This window comes from Odocoileus virginianus, chromosome 34, assembly GCF_023699985.2.
Source record: "Odocoileus virginianus isolate 20LAN1187 ecotype Illinois chromosome 34, Ovbor_1.2, whole genome shotgun sequence".
Taxonomy (NCBI): domain Eukaryota; kingdom Metazoa; phylum Chordata; class Mammalia; order Artiodactyla; family Cervidae; genus Odocoileus; species Odocoileus virginianus.
In genome coordinates this window covers 5,294,779-5,313,313 of record NC_069707.1, presented here as the reverse complement: position 1 = coordinate 5,313,313, position 18,535 = coordinate 5,294,779, and the positions used below count along the sequence as shown (strand labels likewise).

Below are 18,535 nucleotides of genomic sequence, written 5' to 3'. Positions count from 1 at the left end.
GTTTATACCAGTACTTTATTTTTTTTAGGAAATGGTGTGGGGGAGGCTCTGAAGTTTTTGAGCAGGTGGCAAGATCATCGATTAAGGTCTGAGAAGGTTTATCCAGCAGCAGTGTGAAAAGACAGGTTGAGGGAATGGAAAAAGATAGAAAGAAGGGTTAGGAGGGTATGGCAGTGCTCCAGTGGAGGAGTTCCCAGGGCCAGAACCGGAAGAGATGGTGAGGATGGAGCCCTGGGACCAGATGAGTGAAGGGGAGGATGCGGGGAGGACACAGATTCAAGAGCTACCTCAAGAAGAAAATAATAAGATGACTTTGTAACATGAAGAATGCAAAGGATGAGAAAGAGATCTTGACTCTGAGCAGCTAGGAACCTGGTTGTATCAACATGGGGTAAATAAGAAAAAGATAAAATTTGAGGAGGAAGCTTGTCTTTGGGACAAACTGGATCTGAAGGGATAGCGAGACACAGGCTCCTGGAAATGTGAGCTGAAGTTCAGGAACAGTGTGAGGACTGCCTCACAGGTGCGTTGACCGTGGTGTCATTCTTTTGGATAGCCTAGGTCCTTTCCGGAAAAGGCAATGGCACCCCACTCCGGTACTCTTGCCTGGAAAATCCCATGGACAGTGGAGCCTGGTAGGCTGCAGTCCGTGGGGTCTCGAAGAGTCAGACACGACTGAGCGACTTCACTTTCACTTTCCACTTTCACACATTGGAGAAGGAAATGGCAACCCACTTCAGTGTTCTTGCCTGGAGAATCCCAGGGACGGGGGAGCCTGGTGGGCTGCCGTCTATGGGGTCACACAGAGTCGGACACGACTGAAGCGACTCAGCAGCAGCAGCAGCAGCAGTTCCTTTCATCCTTCCATAAATGGTACATACTTTTTAAGGTCATAGTCAATCTTCTCTTTAGAAAGGAGACTATTACAAATAAGAGCCTCTAATTTTGTGCTGAAGTAGTCTCAGGCATCACTATTTACCATTCACCATCTTTGACCTTCTATAATGCGTGCTAAGTCACTTCAGACTGACTCTTTGCAATCCTATGGCCTATAGCCCACCAGGCTCCTCTGTCTGTGGGATTCTCCAGGCAAGAATACTGGAGTGAGTTTCCATTTCCTTCTCCAGGGGAATCTTCCCAAGTCAGACATCAAGCCCATGTCTCTTGTGTCACATTGCTTACCACTAGCATCACCTGGGAAGCCCACCTTCTCTAATAAATGCTTTATATAGCTTTTCTATTTAAATCATGGAATTTTTAGCCATTTTAGAAAGTAAATAATAAGTTCTTAGAGTTAAGAAAACTGGGACCAAGAAAGTGGGGGGGAGTTGGTCAGGTTTACACAGCCAGTCCTCAGCGGCCTGGTCCCTGGCACTCTGCCCTCCCCACCAGAGCGGGTTTCCAGACTGTGCAACGTGGGGGATGCCAGATAACTCAGTCTCCTGTCCTGTCTCCGCAGCACGGCTTGTACTGCGCCTTCAGAACTGTTCTTTAAAAGCCTCTGTATTCCTTTGGTCTCTTAATTCCTCCTAAAAAAAATTGCTTTCCCTCCCTACTTTCTTGAGAATCTAAATATCGTCACTGTCCCTTCTACCGACAGCGTTCTCGATTTTTGTAACCGGTCTATAGTTTCTACTCATAGACACTGTACCCGGTCCCTTCTTCCCTGCCAAGTGTTTTTTTTTTTTTTTTTTTTTTTTTCACGGCAGTAGTTTTAAGCGTAGCATGGACTGCTAGCTGAAAGGGGTTGTTGCGTAAAAATTAACTCCTGTCCACCTTCATGAGGTCCTTTAACTCTGGTGATATGAACTGATCTTTTATCTTTCATGCTACCCAGCCATCACCAGCCTGTTCTGTGGAGGACAATGAGTTGCTTTCTTAGGACTGATGAGGAATCAGTGCAAGTTGGGAGAAGAGATATTAATAGTACGCAAATGAGATCCTGTCTTGCATTAAGGGCTATAAACATCTTTCCAAGCTGTAATCATCAAGGTTCATCCCGTTGGCGATCCCTAGTAGAGTACAGTCCAGTAGAGTACGTGGCCTACAAAACTACTTCACCCTAACGTTGTAGAAGTTAATGCTCTTTCTGGCTTGTTCCTTTTCCCACTGGATAGATGCCTTGAACCTCCGGAACCGACAGGTCATCTGTGTCACTCTTAAAGTCCTACAGCATCTGGTCGTGTCAGCTGAGATGGTGGGTGAAGCGTTGGTACCCTACTACCGTCAACTCCTTCCCATCCTGAACATCTTTAAGAATAAGAATGGTGAGTTACCCCAGGAATCAAAATGTCTTTTAAGCACTAAAAAAGGGGGAGTGCTTTGAAGGAGAGTTAATTAGCAACACATTTAGGATTTATTATTGCATATAAACCAGGATCCACTTAGAGATCTAAACAGCATAACCCCTACCCCCTCTCCTCCTACTCCCTAGAGAAATAGTCAAATTAACAATTTCATTTATTACTCTTCACACGTACAGCTTACTTACTCAGCACAGAAGCACTGAAGCAGTTCTGTAATCTTACAATAATAAAATTGCAAAGTTTTTAACTGTCTTTTGAATATATTGGTAGGTTTTTTTTTTAACTCTTTTATCATTCTTTATTTCAATCTGAGGACAATAATAGTCACTTCAGCCAGTAGGTTTTGAGTTTGTTCTTTCTCTTGACAGTAATTCTGCCTTTGGGTATTTCCTCTTAAAATTAAAGTTAGTTTTTATTAATTGAGTTAGGATGAATTTTAAAAGCAGCATTATTAAAATCTGGTACAGGTGGTTTGGGGAGTTTTAATATATGTTCTCCTATTTCCTAAAAAAAATAGAAAGACAGATAATCTGTAGTTACGTAGCTGAAGGTAAGTACTGATTTAAAAAATATATATGCTGATGCATTTATTAAAAAAATATTATTCTGTACACTTTGGAAAGCACTGGTGCACTCAAGTGAATCTGCTTCAACCAAACAAAGGTATGAGCAAGTTCTGCTGACCTCCTGGGAGGCAGTGAACGTACATCTGTTTATTGACAATGTGACTTTCCTTTTGTACCTGCTGAAATGATGTGAATCTAATTTTCTTTCATGTTGCTAACTCTGAAGTCTCATACTTCTCATAGGCACAGCATAAGTCAACATTTGAAGTTAATTTCTGACAGCCATGTAAATAAGTTAGTAATTTAGTGGAACAGTGCATGAAAAACTTTGCAACATAATCTGCTTATTGTATAGAAAGTAAAAAAAAAAACCAAACCAGAAACTGCACATATGACAGCTTCCATCACAAACAAGTCTTTTGTTTGGAATCATTTTTCATATAATTCCTGAATTACTGTTAAAAGTTTCCTTAAATCAGGCACACTATTCAGGGAATCATGGGATCATCAGAGGCTCTAGCTATCTTTCAGTAGCAGGACCTACTTATATGTTTAATATTAAGCATGTTTAGTAAAAACGACTTCAGCTAGGGTTGTGGGACCTTAAGAATACTCATAAGGGGATGAATTGATACACATTGCAAAATATCTAAGAGCTATAGAGTTAATGTGGACATTTAGATGAGATAGTTACTCTTTCAGGAAAGTAAAAATTGGGTGTTAGTAATTCAACCTTTTATGGTCTAAACTGAAAGTTTTAGTTACAGCATTTCTCCTTTGTGAAAAGTCCTTGCTTAAGTATTCTGGATTCATAATTCATACTTTTATTGTCTAATAGCATCAAATAAGAGGTAGAGATAAATCAGAAACGCGAGAGATAAAGACAGAGATGAAAGAATCAGGGAACGCCCACTGCCAGAAATCTGTTATAGTTAACACTTCTGAGTTGTGTGGTTCGCAAATGTTTCCTCAGTAACCCTCCCAGAAACCTGTGATATATGGACCATTACTGTTTCCAGTTTTTCACTGTAACTCTTCTCCTATGTAAGCATTTCCTCTGTACTTGGCGGTCGTGAAAGGTGAGCACCAGCGTCTTTTCCACCTTGCTGGAGTAGGGGTAGGGGCCACCCCCACATGGGTTAATGTCCTCCTGGTCCTTGGGTCTGGAGCTGAAATCTAAGCATCATTTGTGTCTTTGTATAAAAGAAGAAAAACAGTGATATTAAAAAGGTGATTAGAATCTCCCTCATTCTCAAGGAACCCTGTCAAGAGTAAGTACAGCTGCCACTAAGATAAATCTCCTGGGAGCCCTAGACTGTTAAAAACAATTGGCTCTCATGTCTGCCTCGTTATATTGATGCTATCAATACTTATTTAATTCTTCAACTTATAAATGTTCATATGCTTCACAAAAGAAGTGATTGGGTTTAGGAATATATCCCTATTTTGACTTTATCAAAATGGAGATTTTTATCATTTATATCATGGCCTTAATTGGTCCTACACATAGCTGATTATTTTGGAACGTTTCTAAATGCATGCACCAGGAATTTGACGTTCAGCTATTTTTCTGGTTAATATCTTTCTGACATTTGAGGGGGAAAAATACTAGCTTCAGCTTCATTTTCGACTTATCTTAGAAACCTGTCAGTACAATGCCAGAATGCAGTTTGCTGTATTTCCAGAGGGTCCTATTACCAAATGAGAGCATTCTAGCTCTAAAACGCCAAAATATTCTTCAGAGTGGCTGTTTCCACAGCTCCAATCCTGCCAGTAGAAGCTCATCACAGGATTCCCAATTACAATAGTATTTTCAGCGTAAAAACAATTTAGCTTTGATAGCATTTTAATAAATCTTGCTTCACAATTATATTTTATTCATATCCACAGAACCACATATACATTTTTATTTAAGCAGATGTCTTTAGTGACAGATATATTTACCTAAAAATAGATTAGAAATTTGCTGCATTAGGATTAGGAAAAAAATTTCTTTCTTAATTTCAGTATTTCTGAGAGCAATTTCATTTTCTGTTTCCTTTTTCTCTACTTGCACATAATCGATGTCTTGATCAATTCATATTCAAAGATATATTTCTCTCCAGTTCTATAGCAAAATGTTTTTGAGGCTGAGACCCAGTATAAATGACTGAAAGAAAGCGTGAAAGAGGGGCTGTTCCTTCAAAAAAGTGACCTTGTCCTTCTGCTAGCGTTCTTTCAAAGCACAAGCTTTAGCATCATTCTACTGCCTGCTCTCTTTTTTTGCAATTTCTGTCCTGTTTTCATGTCAGCTGGACCTTGTCTGAAATGATCAGAAGGGCCGAGCAGTTTGCCAGTGCCCTATCGGGTCAGCAGTGTCCCCGGGAGACCAGTGGGAATAAGACAGAATACGGAGGAGCAGGTGACACTATTAGCACCAGCCTGGGTCCCCATCCCCACTTCTACAGGCATGGAAATTTACCCCAGCCCCACAAGATCAGTCCTGCTCTAGGACACAGGGTGGCTGGAATTTCTGTTTATGAATATCACACTTTCAAGGCTTTGTAATTAGCCTGTGCTTAAACAAAATGCAACAGACAAGTGGGTGAACTGCAAAGTGGGATAAAGAGTAACATTTGGGAGCAGAAGAGATGTGACCTTAGGCAGATCACGTAGACTTCTTTGAACTTAAACTTCTTCATCTGCACACAATACTTACGATAACATCTTTTCTGGGAGGTCAGCTTGACAAATTGAGATAATGGGCGCCCCTTCATGTGGGGCCTGGCCTTGACTGAGTATTAAACCAGAAAGTCATTATCATCTTACAACATTATGTATGTGCGCTCGGTCACTCAGTCGTTTCCGACTCTCTGCCACCCCGTGGACGGTAGCCCGCCAGGCTCCTCTGTCCATGGGATTTTTCAGGCAAGAATACTGGAGTGGGTTGCCACTTCCTACCCCAGGGGATCCTCCCGACCCAAAGATCGAACCCACGTCTGTTTTGTCTCCTCCGTGGGCAGGCACATTCATCAGTAGTGCTACCTGGGAAGCCCCAGACAGCATTATATACACATACAGTGTTATACACATATATGATATTGTAAACCAATATAGTGATACTATATAAATCAGTATAATGCACAGAAGTAGGTGATTTAATATATTATATCCCTTGATGGTAGCTCATCCCCTGGTCCTTCTGTGAGCCTGTGAGTGAGACATGACCTCCCGGTTTGCCCAGCTCAGCAGCACCTTTATTTCAAAGGACTCATCCTGCCTCTGACTGCCAACACCAGGTGGGGGCCAAATAAATTAAGGACTCTGTGACTCACTCAGGGATGACTGGTTCTCTAATCCGTCCCTTCCTGGCTCACTCGAATATGTGACGGATGTTTGGGGTTAGGTCCTTATTGTTAAAAGAGAAGCCAAGTGTGACAAGTCAGGGGTGACTGGATCAGGGTCCTCTTTGGAAGATCCAAACTAGCATCTAAGCTTGAACTTGTTTTCTTTAATTCTGAGTAATGAATCGTGGACATCTAAGATAGGCTGTCTTTCCAGTGACTGCTGTGGACCGAAAGAAAGAGAAGAGCTTCTATGACAACAATCTCTTCTCTCCTTTGTTCTTTCACAAACATTATTAAACGTTTCAGAAAATGAAGATGGTGGGAATGCTCAATTTATAGCTTTCAGAGATGAAGCTACAAAATTAACGATGCAGTGTATTGCATTTGAGAAACATGAGCCAATAAACGGCATTAAAACATTTACAGTTAAAATACGGGGCTCTGCCTGCAGAGTAGGGTTTTCCAACCGCCCTGCTTTTTGGAGGCAATCCTTACGTGGGTACTTTTTTTTCTAATTGCACCAGTAGTCCTGAAATAGCTTCTAATGGAAACAGTTTGGAGATTCCATGTATCAACAGCTCTAATAATATATTAATCTTATGTCACAGAATATGCAGAAGTAAATGAAATAATGAGATAACATGCTCCCATGTGTGTGAACATCAAACAGTTTTAGATTTACCTATGCATGTAAATACATTCTAAAATGTATGTTGTAGCCTATAGAAGTCCATGAAGAGATTCAAACTTTTTAACTCAAATTCAGACACATTAAATAACATAGGAAATAAGAAAGCATTAAATTGAATTTTGGGGATCTTGAAAAGTTTGTACCAGATCTTTCACCCCGATTTTTAACTAGTTTCTGAAAAATAGAAACAACTGTTTTCCACTAATAGTCTATTTAAACAGCTGTTAATGAGAACCTAAGAATTCCCAGTCAACCTGTTTTCAGATACTCTTCATGTATTTCTGTGAGTTCTATGGGACCTATTTTTATGGTCCTTTAAAATGCTGATAAACTTTTGAGAACTGATTGTTTACAAAAATTTCTTTAGTTATTATGTCTTACAAGTGACTTGCATAAAGTTTATTTCACAGAGCTTTTAATTTAATTTTGAATTAAAAGTTTCCCGCCCCCCACGGAATTCTATACAAACTTTAGCACAATTTAGAAATTTGCTTCATGTTTTCTTCAGCGTCGTTATGTTTATGAGACTCGAAAGCCTTTGAATGTCCTAAGTTTACAGAGCAAAGTATTATTAATAGAATACTACTCAACAATTCCTGAAAGGTGGATTTGGAATGATTATGTATCTATCTAAACTCTCCTGAACTCTTCTTCCACTAAGACATAACTCGCTGGTCTGAAAAGAATCATAGGAGCCTAAGAGATGCCAGATCCACTTAACTGATCTATGCTCCTCTCCAAATTAACTAAACTGTACTTTATCAAAATATTAGTTTCATGGCCAAACTGTGTTGAACTTTCTTTTTGCTGTGCAGAGTGTGGCACATCGAGAAGAATCAGTTGCTTAATCCGTGGCTGTGTGAAATGTATTCACTGACCTAGTCTGTGTGACCATTGCTTGTTTATCCAGTCCTATCCTAAATAGCCCTACTACTTCATGAGATGTTGTTCTGTCACTGAGTCCTGTCCGACTCTTTGCCACCCCATCGATTGCAGCACGCCAGGCTTCCCTGTCCATCACTGTCTCCTGAAGTTTGCTCAAATTCATGTCCATTTTGTCAATGATGCCATCCAATCATCTCACCCTCCATCACATCCTTCTCCTCCTGCCCTCAATCTTTCCCAGATTCAGGGTCTTTTCCAGTGATTCAGCTCTTTGCATTAAGTGGTCAAAGTATTGGAGCTTCAGCTGCAACATCAGTGCCTCCAATGAATATTAAGTGTTGATTTCCTTTAGGAGGGACTGGTTTGATCTCCTTGCTGTCCAAGGAATTCTCAAGAGTCTTCTCCAGCACCACTTCATGAGCTAGCCTCTTATTTCCAAAGAGAAAATCACTTCCTATAGTGAGTGAAATATATGCCAGATATTACTATCTGGTTTATATCTTTCATCTGAACCACATAGGATAATGTCTAGTCCCTTTTCCAAGTGACAGGCTGGAAAACATTATATAAAACTTTACTACCACTTCAGTCTTCATTTCTCCAAGTTCAACGTCCTTTCTTCCAAGAATTCTTTACAAGAAGATCTTCCAGAGCCTTGACAATCTTATGGGCTGGAGCTGGCGGATACATGCATCTGTGAACACTGATGATTCTGCAATGATCGGTCGCATGGGACAGAAGGTCCTGGGAGAAGAGGCTTCCGTGCCCTCCCCTGATGCCCCTATACACGGTCAGTCCGTGAAATGGCCATCTTACCACTGTGAAATCTTACCGTTATGCTGGGGGCAGGCACATACTTTCAACTGCCTCTGCCTGCCCTTCCCTGTGGACCTCCATGGCTGCATCCGCCCAGAATAAACATTCTTCTCAGAGTTGTGTCTCTATATCTTGAAACACATGGCCTGGTAGGATGATGACCCAGGGGATCAGAATCTGGTTCTGAGGGCTGTGTGGGCTGTGTAGGGCCACTGTAATAAATCACCACAAACTGAGCAGCTTAAATAACCAAAGAGTTCTGTGTCAGTTCTGGAGGCCAGGAGTCCACACTCAAGGTGTCAGCAGAGTCACGCTCTCCAGTTTTTTGGTTGTTGTTATTGTTCAGTCACTTAGTCATGCCTGACTCTTTGCAACACCATGGACTGTCGCACGCCAGACCTCCCTGTCCATCACCAACTCCCGGAGTTTGCTCAAACTCATGTTCATCGAGGCAGTAATGCCATCCAACCATCTCATCCTCTGTCATCCCCTTCTCTTCCTGCCTTCCATCTTTTCCAACATCAGGGTCTTTTCCAGTGAATCAGGTCTTTGCATCAGGTGGCCAAATTATTGAAGCTTCAGCTTCAGCATCAGTCCTTCCAATGAATCCTCAGGATTGATTTCCTTTAGGATGGACTGGTTGGATCTCCTTGCAGTCCAAGGGACCCTCAGTCTTTTGGGGGAGAATCTGTTCTCTGCCTCTCTCCTTGATTCTGGTGGGTCCAGCCATCTTTGGGGTTCCTTGGCTTGTAGAGGCATCACTGCAATAGCTGTCCCCATCTCCACATGATGTTTCCCCTGTGTGTCTGTCTCTGAGTCTCATCTCCACTTCTCATAAAGACACCTGTCCTTGTCAGGGTTGGACTAGGGGCCCACCCTATTCCCAGATGACCTCATCTTCACTTTACTAATTACATCAGCAGTGACCTGATTTCCAGATAAGACCAAGTTCAGAAGTTCCAGAAAGGGCTTGAATTTGGGAGGGAGGCTCTTCAACTTAGACCAGGTAACTCTTTCCCAGAGTGTGTGGCGATACAGCCCCGCCCGGGATGAGTAAAGCCAGAGGTTTCGCGTGCCTTCCATTCATCCCATCACATGGCCATCGCTGACCCGGACCTAGCTGTTTAAAGCCTGATGAGAACTCCCTCTTTTAGCAGTAAGTCCAGGTTTGAAGCATGAGGCAAGTGCTCAGGGCTGGGGCACTGGGATGACCCCCAGAGGGATGGGGTGGAGAGGGAGGTGGGAGGAGGGGTTCAGGATGGGGAACACATGTAAACCCATGGCTGATTCATATCAATGTATGGCAAAACCCACTATAATATTGTAAAGTAATTAGCCTCCAACTAATACAAATAAGTGGAAAAAAAACAAAACGAGGAAAGCTCTGTTCCTTTTCCTTTCGTCAGGAAGTGAGTGTTTAGTTAAGAAAGGAAAGAGACCTAGATGAGTTTGGAGTAGAGGAGATGGCAGGAAATTGATTTTTTTTTCCCCCTCTTTGGTAATGCTGCAAACTGAGAGTCAGCAAATGCCTTCGCACTGGGTGCTGCCCGGGACATCCCAGGCTCCCAAGGGCACTGCCAGCACCCTCCTTGCAGAGGACCCCAGGCACCCACTCTAGGTGGCAGACTGCATCGCCTGCGCCTGCCCCTGCCCATCCGGCCGGGTGAGAGGGTCAGGCCACTCTGCCTGAATGGGGTTTGGATCAATAAAATAGGGACTCAGCTTGTGAACCAGGACAGGTGGGACAGTATGTGGAAAAACAACCGGTGGGGGAGTGCTTAAGAGCGAAGGCGCGGCTTCACTGGGGTGGAACCCTGGCTCAGGGCTTGTGAACTTGGGCTGGTTACAGAACTACGCTGTGCCTTAATCTCCTCAATTTGAAAAGCAAGTTGTTGGGAAGACGACAAACAGTTTAGTGACCTGCAGAGAAAAGATGATTTCGTAGAAGTGTGGGCAGCATGAGAATAATGAGGGTGGATGATGAAATGTGAGTGAAACTGCTTTACAGATTAGCGGGTGTTAATCTGTGGTCTATCACCTGTCTCACAAGATGGAGAAAATTATATATAGGTAGTTTTGTGTTCCCTCAAAGAAAGTGAAATTAAATCTGTTAGAATTAATATGATACTTTCATGAGGTGATTAGATGAAACATAAATATTCAAGAATCAATATTTTTTTTAATATGCCAGCAGTCAAAAATGCAATACAAAATTTGTTTTCTAGATGCTAATAGTTCCTACTTGCAGAGACATTCTATCAGGGATAAACTTTTACTGTCCAACTCTCCCTCCCCCAGAAGATAGCTCTAATTCTTCTTTTGGACCCCTCAGTTCACTTCAGAGGAAGGCAGAAGTATTTATCTAATCAAAGGGCTCGGCCTTGGTGAACCAGAGCTCCATCAGGAGCTGCCTGCCCTGATGGAGCCTCTCTCCAAGACAGACACTGCTTTCAGTTTCTAAATAACTTTTATGTTTGTAGTTTCTCTGCGTGAATCTTAACAATGCTCAGTGTCCAGGTTTCATCTGGGGCATCCCAGGTTCACCTGCATTTGCTCCATCATTCTAGTTTTACCACTGCTCCCACCGTGTAAGTTCACCTAAAGGGATCAGACTGTCAAAAGAACTCTGAACTGCAGACAGATTCAGCGCCCAGGCACATCTTGATAGTCCTGGATCAAAGGCAAGTTTGGTAGATCAAGAACAATTTGCATTTTTAGTTAATCATAAAAAAAAATCCATTTCCATTCATCACTTCTAAACTGAAGTAGAGGATGAGATGGTTGGATGGCATCATGGACTCGACACCAGTTTATGCAAACTCTGGGAGATGGTGATGCACAGGGACACCTGGTATGCTGCAGTCCACGGGGTCGCCGAGACTCAGACACGACTGAGCGACTGAACGACATAAAAGGGCTGCAGGTTGTGCGGAAAGAAAGCCTTGATGTGCAGGGCTGGAACTAAGGGGCCATCCATGCCCCAGCGCCTGCTCACTCAAATGGGCCATGTGGCCCACACCCTGGTCCTTGGCCCGAGAGACCATCCTCTACCCGGACCGAAGACTCTCAGGAAACAGCTGGCCTCCCAGGAACCTTCCCTGATCCCGCTCTGACATGGAAAACAGAGTCCTCTGGAGGTCTTCCTGACCTCTCTCTGGCTGGGTGGGTTCTATTTGCTGGCCTGCCCAGAGGCAGGGAGAGAGTGGGGACGACCAGCCACTTGTTAAGCTGCCGGCTAAGCCCTGTCTGCAGTGTGTTTCTTAGCCATCGGGCCCCCTCTGAGCACTCCACAAGACCTACAGACCAAGTGACCTGATGCCAGCTGGTTCCCGGTCCTTAGCCCCCCACTGCCCACTGTCACCTTCATGAGCAGGAGATTCCACCAGTTCAGCTAAGGCCTTTGAGATATGCCTGCAGATATCTGTGTAATATGCTTGAATGTATACAAAAGCTCATGATGGACCCCCAGTGAGCAAGCATGCAAATACTAACCCAAAGGAAAAAAAAAACAAGTATTCTTTTCTGTTTATGCAACAGAAAGTTTTACTTAATCTGACCAAGAAAGCATATAATGATTTCTAAAGCTTTAATTTTAGGAGGCTCCTATATTCGGCCAGATCATACTTTGTACTTTTTAAATCATCTAAAATATCACCTGTTCTGGATTTGTGGATAATTAAGGTCTCATTCTCATTTTCCTTTATATGACAATCTTTCAGGAGCGCCAAAAAAAAAAAAAAAAGGCTTTTTAGGGGTCTCTATGTGGGCACTGCAGAGAAAAATAAGGATGTCACCAGTGTAATTGTTGCACTGAATATTTGTTATTCATGACATTATTAAAAGGCAAATTTAAAAGCGGGTTGGAGACAAAAAAATAAATAAGCTTCCTTCAGTGAGGGAGCCTTGCCCTGAGACTGCATAAAACTCAGCAGGGCCTGTGTTATTCCGCTCACTCAGAGGTTCCTCGGACACTTTGAGTCACACGCGAAATTCCAGTGCTTGGAGTCCCTTCTTTTAACAGAACTGATCAAAACTGGAAACTTCCTCTACCCTCAAGCATTCTCCCCTCTCCCAGCTGGGGTTTGCTCCGGACTGGAAGCTGGCAGTGGGAAAAGGCTTCGCCTCTGTTTCTCCACCTCGTATGTTGCCCCCTCCCAAACCCCAGGAACCCTGGCTCCCCAGGTCTCACGGCACAGGGCTGTCAGGGCCGTGGGGTGGGGGGCAGTGGGCCACGAGGACAGGGAGCCTCCTACTGACCAGCGCCGCCCTGAGCCAGTCCCCCCATCCCGAGCACTGTTTTCATGCCCCGCATTCACCTCCAGTTCTAGAGCTCTGGTCCCTCTGCCCTTCCGGAAGCCTGTCATCCAGGGCAGAAAAGACCCCGTAGCATCACTCCCTCCCACTTGGAAAAGATGCTCACTCATCCCAGCCCGGGAAATTCTGGGAGCCCAGCCCCGCTGGTCCTGCTTCTCGGGCTCCGTTCACTTCTCATCTTCATGTTGCCCACTGCTGGGGGCACCCAGAGCCCTTCCTTCTAGGGGGGTGGGGTTGGCACGGAGCACAGCCACAGCCGCCTTCAAAGAAATCTCAGCCCTCTCGCTGCACACGGTCTCTCTTTAAAAGCCTGAACTGTCCAGTCATGGGACAGGTCCCCTGAAAGCCCTCGGTCCTGCTGCCGGCGAAGCGCTGGCCCCATGATGCCCAGCTCGGCTCCACGCTGCGCTGACCCCAGTTTACGCGAGCCAAATATGAACCTGTAGGAGGAATTTTCCACCTAGTAGGAAATAAGCTTTCCATTTTTATCGTCCTCCTTAAAAAAATCTATATTTTTCACATTGACAGCAAGGAGGAATGTATATAGTCAGCATCAGCTTAACCATCAATGAAGGAGGAATTGAAAAATACAATAGACACATTTTCTTAGAAAAACTGCAAATATTATTGATATTGCTTTGCTTGACTGCTTTCTGTATTATGCTCTCATATACATCTTGAATTAATGTTCCAAGTAATAAAGAAAAAAGTAATGATGGCAGTGTTATTACGAATACAGTTCTGTTTGGATCCTTCCAAGATCAGTTTACTTTTTTCCCCCCAAAACACAGTACTTTAATATCAGCTTTTTGTGAGCCTATTTATACCCATTTTGAGATGGTGGTGAACAAAAAAATGACGCTCCTTTCAGTGACTTTTAGATTTTGCAAAACTATTTCAGCTCTGCCTCTACTTCCCCCAGATGAATCCAATATTTTTTTCTTAAAATTTATTTCTTGAGCCTTGAAGTTATCTTTATCACAAGCTAAAAAAAACTAATTACTGATACAATATTTAAATTTTAAAAGCAATGATATAATTGGGCCATACTAACAAGATTATTGCACAGTAATTCTCCCACTATTTCAAGCTCTGTTTCTACCTCCAGTCTGGCTTTATACACATAAAGGTTTTGAGGAGTGTGTAAGTTCTTTTAATGGAAATCATTGAATATTATCTATGTTTCTGTGTGAGTGTATTGCTTTCTTGTAAATATCGTAAATAACCGTCTAACAGCTGGCGAGATGTAGGTCTATCTAGAAGATGTGTTATCCTTTCAAGTGAAGTCGCTCAGTCATGTCCGACTCTTTGCGATCTCATGGACTGTATCCCACCAGGCTCCTCCGTCCATGGAATTTTCCAGGCAAGAGTACTGGAGTGAGTTGCCATTTCCTTCTCCAGGGGATCTTCCCGACCCAGGGATGGAACCCAGGTCTCCCACATTGCAGGCAGACGCTTTACCATCTTTGCCACCAGGGAAGCCCAAATACTGGAGTGGGTAGCCTATCCCTTCTCCAGCAGCTCTTCCCAACCCAGGAATCGAACCAGGGTCTCCTGCATTGCAGGCAGATTTTTTTTTTTTTAACCAACCGAGCTGTCAGGGAAGCCCTTTCAACCTTTCTCATAAACTGTGAATATAGAATGATGATATTCAAGGGAAGCAGTACAATGTTTATATTTTTGTGATGACCAACCAAAATTTTTAAAAATTTCTGTTAGGGTTTTAGGCAACAATGTAAAAAGGGGAAGGGTGTGATGACAAGCCTGTCAAAATGTGCTCGCATGCTTCTTTTCTTACACACCTGCCGAGCTGTCCACTGCTTGCTGTGGTGCACCGGGCCTGCTTTCTCTTCCCCTAAGGCTGGTCTCAGTAACTCCAGGAAGATGAATGCAGCAGACTTAACACCAAGAGCCACCGAGAGCAGTGTGTTTTTTACCAGTTATTTGGAAGAGGCCAAAGAGAGGACCCACAGTACATTATTCATCGGTTCATTGAATAAAAGATCGAGTTTACCATGTGCCAGCACAGCAAATCCTCCCCTGTTGTTGCTGTTGCTCATTCTCTAAGCCGTGTCCATCTCTTTGCGGCCCCATGAACTGCAGCACGCCAGGCTCCTCTGTCCTCTCCTGTCTCCCCGAGTTTGCTCTAATTCATGTCCATTGATTTGGTGACGCTCTCTGACCACCTCATCCTCTGCCGCCCCCCTCTCCTAGAAATCCTTGAAAGACTGAAAGTGTGCTGTCTTGCAGCCATTTCCCATTTACCAAATGCATCAGACACCTTTACAGCATTGCCCTGTATCCGAATCAAGACACGCCTCTGCGGGAGACCTGAGTAGTGAAGGAGGCTTCCAACCTCAGAAGAAAGCAAACTGGAGCTCCCTTAGGACCATCACCACACCCCAACCTCTTCTATACTCTTTGGTAATTGACCCTGAGGTCAGGGCACAAATGTGGGACAGGAAAATCCTAGATTTGATGGGAGACTTGTTGAGACTCTTCAGTGGAAAGAAGAGTGCTGCTTAGACTTAATGTATTTTCTGAGCAAATGAACAGTTAGCTGTATAAGAAAGGTGCAAATTTACCACCATGACCATTAACTTCTTGTAGAAGAGTGGGGAAATCCGCCTCCTCAACCTGGTTCCACTTTTCCATTCCTGGGGAGATCCTTCACATATTGTGATTTAGTTTGTTTTGATTTCCAAGTTTATTGAGATGTCATTGACACATAGTATAAGTTTAACTTCTAACCATAATGATTTGATAGATGTATGTATTCTGAAATAATTACCACATGAAGGTGAGTTAGCACCTGTCACCTTACATCATTACAAATTTGTTTTCCTTGTGATGGGAACTTTTAAGATCTATGGTGGTGTTAGCAACTTTCAAATATGTAAGAGTGTTGTCAACTGGAGTCACTAAATACTGTTAATCAGCTGTCTCTTAGAATTTCTAGGACCAAATTTGGCTGAATCTTTGTGAAGTGCTCCTTTATACATATTTTCTGCTAAATCTTTGCCAAGAACTACTTTATGATATGTGTACTGTGTTTATAAACTCATCCAAAGAGCATCTGAGATGATTAGACCTGAAACTATTAATCAAGTCAATTTGAGGGGCCATCCAAAGGCATAAGACATAGACCATGGGGGACAATGCTTCATCTAGAGCATCCTCCAATGTCAGAAATGCTTCATAGGTCTAGACTTATTCTAATCTAATTGGCCTAGAGAATCAAACAGCAATAAACTAGAAGCTCTAGGGTCTTTTTAAATGTCTGGATATAGTCACTAAAATACAAATTCCATGAAGACAAGAACTTTAATCTCTTTGTCATTGCCTTATCATCAGTTCCTGGGAGTTCTTAATTCAATAAATATTTGCTAAATAGATGGATGAGTAGATAGATGGATAGGGTATTCATTTACTCTTGTGACAATAACAAACTGCCACAAATTTAACTGCATACACAATCAGTTCAGTTCAGATACTCAGTCATGTCCAACTCTTTGTGACCCCATGGACAGCAGCATGCCAGGCTTCCCTGTCCATCACCAACTCCTGCAGCTTGCTCAAACTCATGTCCACTGAGTCGGTGATACCATCCAACCATCTCAACCCGTGTCATCCCCTTCTTCTCCTGCCTTCAGTCTTTCCCAGCATCAGGACCTTTACCCCTGAGTCCATTCTTCACGTTAGGTGGCCAAAGTATTGGCGTTTCAGCTTCAGCATCCATCCTTCTGATGAATATTCAGGACTGATTTCCTTTAGGATGGACTGCTTGGATCTCCTTGCAGTCCAAGGGACTCTTAAGAGTCTTCTCCAACACCATAGTTCAAAAGCATCAATTCTTCAGCACTCAGCTTTTTTTAATGGTCCAGCTCTCACATCCATTCATGACTACTGGGAAAACCATAGCTTTGACTAGATGGATCTTTGTCAGAAAAGTAATGTCTCTCCTTTTTAATATGCTGTCTAAGTTTATCATAGCTTTTCTTCCAAGGAGCAAGTGTCTTTCAATTTCATGGCTACAGTCACCATCTGCAGTGATTTTGGGGCCCAAGAAAAAAAAGTCTGTCACTGTTTCCATTGTTTCCCCATCTATTTGCCATGAAGTGATGGCACCAGATGCCATGATCTTAGTTTTTTTTGAATTTTGAGTTTTAAGCCAACTTTTTCACTCTGCTCATTCACTTTCATCAAGAGGCCCTTTAGTTCCTCTTTGCTTTCTGCCATGAGTGGTGTCATCTGTATATCTGAGGCTATTGATATTTCTCCCAGCAATCTTGATTTCAGCTTGTGCTTCATCCAGCCTGGCAGTTTGCATGATGTACTCTGCGTATAAATTAGATAAGCCCGGTGACAATATACAGCCTTGACGTACTCCTTTTCCAGTTTGGAACCAGTCTGTTGTTCCATGTCCAGTTCTAACTGTTGCTTCTTGACTGCATACAGATTTCTCAGGAGGCAGGTAAGGTGATCTGGTATTCCCATCTCTCTCTTTTTTTTTTTTTTTAATTTTTATTTTTTTTTCCATTTATTTTTTTTAGTTGGAGGCTAATTACTTTACAACATTGCAGTGGTTTTTGTCATACATTGAAATGAATTAGCCATGGATTTACATGTATTCCCCATCCCGGTCCCCCCTCCCACCTCCCTCTCCACCCCATCCCTCTGGGTCTTCCCAGTGCACCAGGCCCGAGCACTTGTCTCATGCATCCAACCTGGGCTGGTGATCTGTTTCACGCTAGATATACATGTTTCGATGCTGTTCTCTTGAAACATCCCACCCTCGCCTTCTCCCACAGAGTCCACAAGTCTGTTCTATACATCTGAGTCTCTTTTTCTTTTTTTGCATATAGGGTTATCGTTACCATCTTTCTAAATTCCATATATATGTGTTATATACTGTAATGGTCTTTATCTTTCTGGCTTACTTCGCTCTGTATAATGGGCTCCAGTTTCATCCATCTCATTAGAACTGATTCAAATGAATTCTTTTTAATGGCTGAGTAATATTCCATGGTGTATATGTACCACAGCTTCCTCATCCATTCTTCTGCTGATGGGCATCTAGGTTGCTTCCATGTCCTGGCTATTATAAACAGTGCTGCGATGAACATTGGGGTGCACGTGTCTCTTTCGGATCTGGTTTCCTCAGTGTGTATGCTCAGAAGTGGGATTGCTGGGTCATATGGCAGTTCTATTTCCAGCTTTTTAAGGAATCTCCACACTGTTTTCCATAGTGACTGTACTAATTTGCATTCCCACCAACAGTGTAAGAGGGTTCCCTTTTCTCCACACCGTCTCCAGCATTTATTGCTTGTAGACTTTTGGATAGCAGCCATCCTGACTGGAGTGTAATGGTACCTCATTGTGGTTTTGATTTGCATTTCTCTGATAATGAGTGATGCTGAGCATCTTTTCATGTGTTTTTTTACCATCCGTATGTCTTCCTTGGAGAAATGTCTGTTTAGTTCTTTGGCCCATTTTTTGATTGGGTCATTTATTTTTCTGGAATTGAGCTGGAGGAGTTGCTTGTGTATTTTTGAGATTAATCCTTTGTCTGTTGCTTCATTTGCTATTATTTTCTCCCAATCTGAGGGCTGTCTTTTCACCTTGCTTATA

The 18,535-nt window shown here is 42.9% G+C and overlaps 1 protein-coding gene across 3 annotated transcripts in view; it reads left to right on the top strand.

The window, feature by feature from the left end:
- The window catches only part of PACRG (parkin coregulated), a 513,183-nt gene that overhangs the window by 278,435 nt on the left and 216,213 nt on the right, over window positions 1-18,535 (top strand). For all 3 annotated transcript variants that reach the window (XM_070461507.1, XM_070461508.1, XM_070461509.1), the window contains exon 4: window positions 2,118-2,267. In XM_070461507.1, coding sequence (XP_070317608.1) covers window positions 2,118-2,267 — 150 coding nt within the window. The remainder of the gene's footprint in view (window positions 1-2,117; window positions 2,268-18,535) is intronic.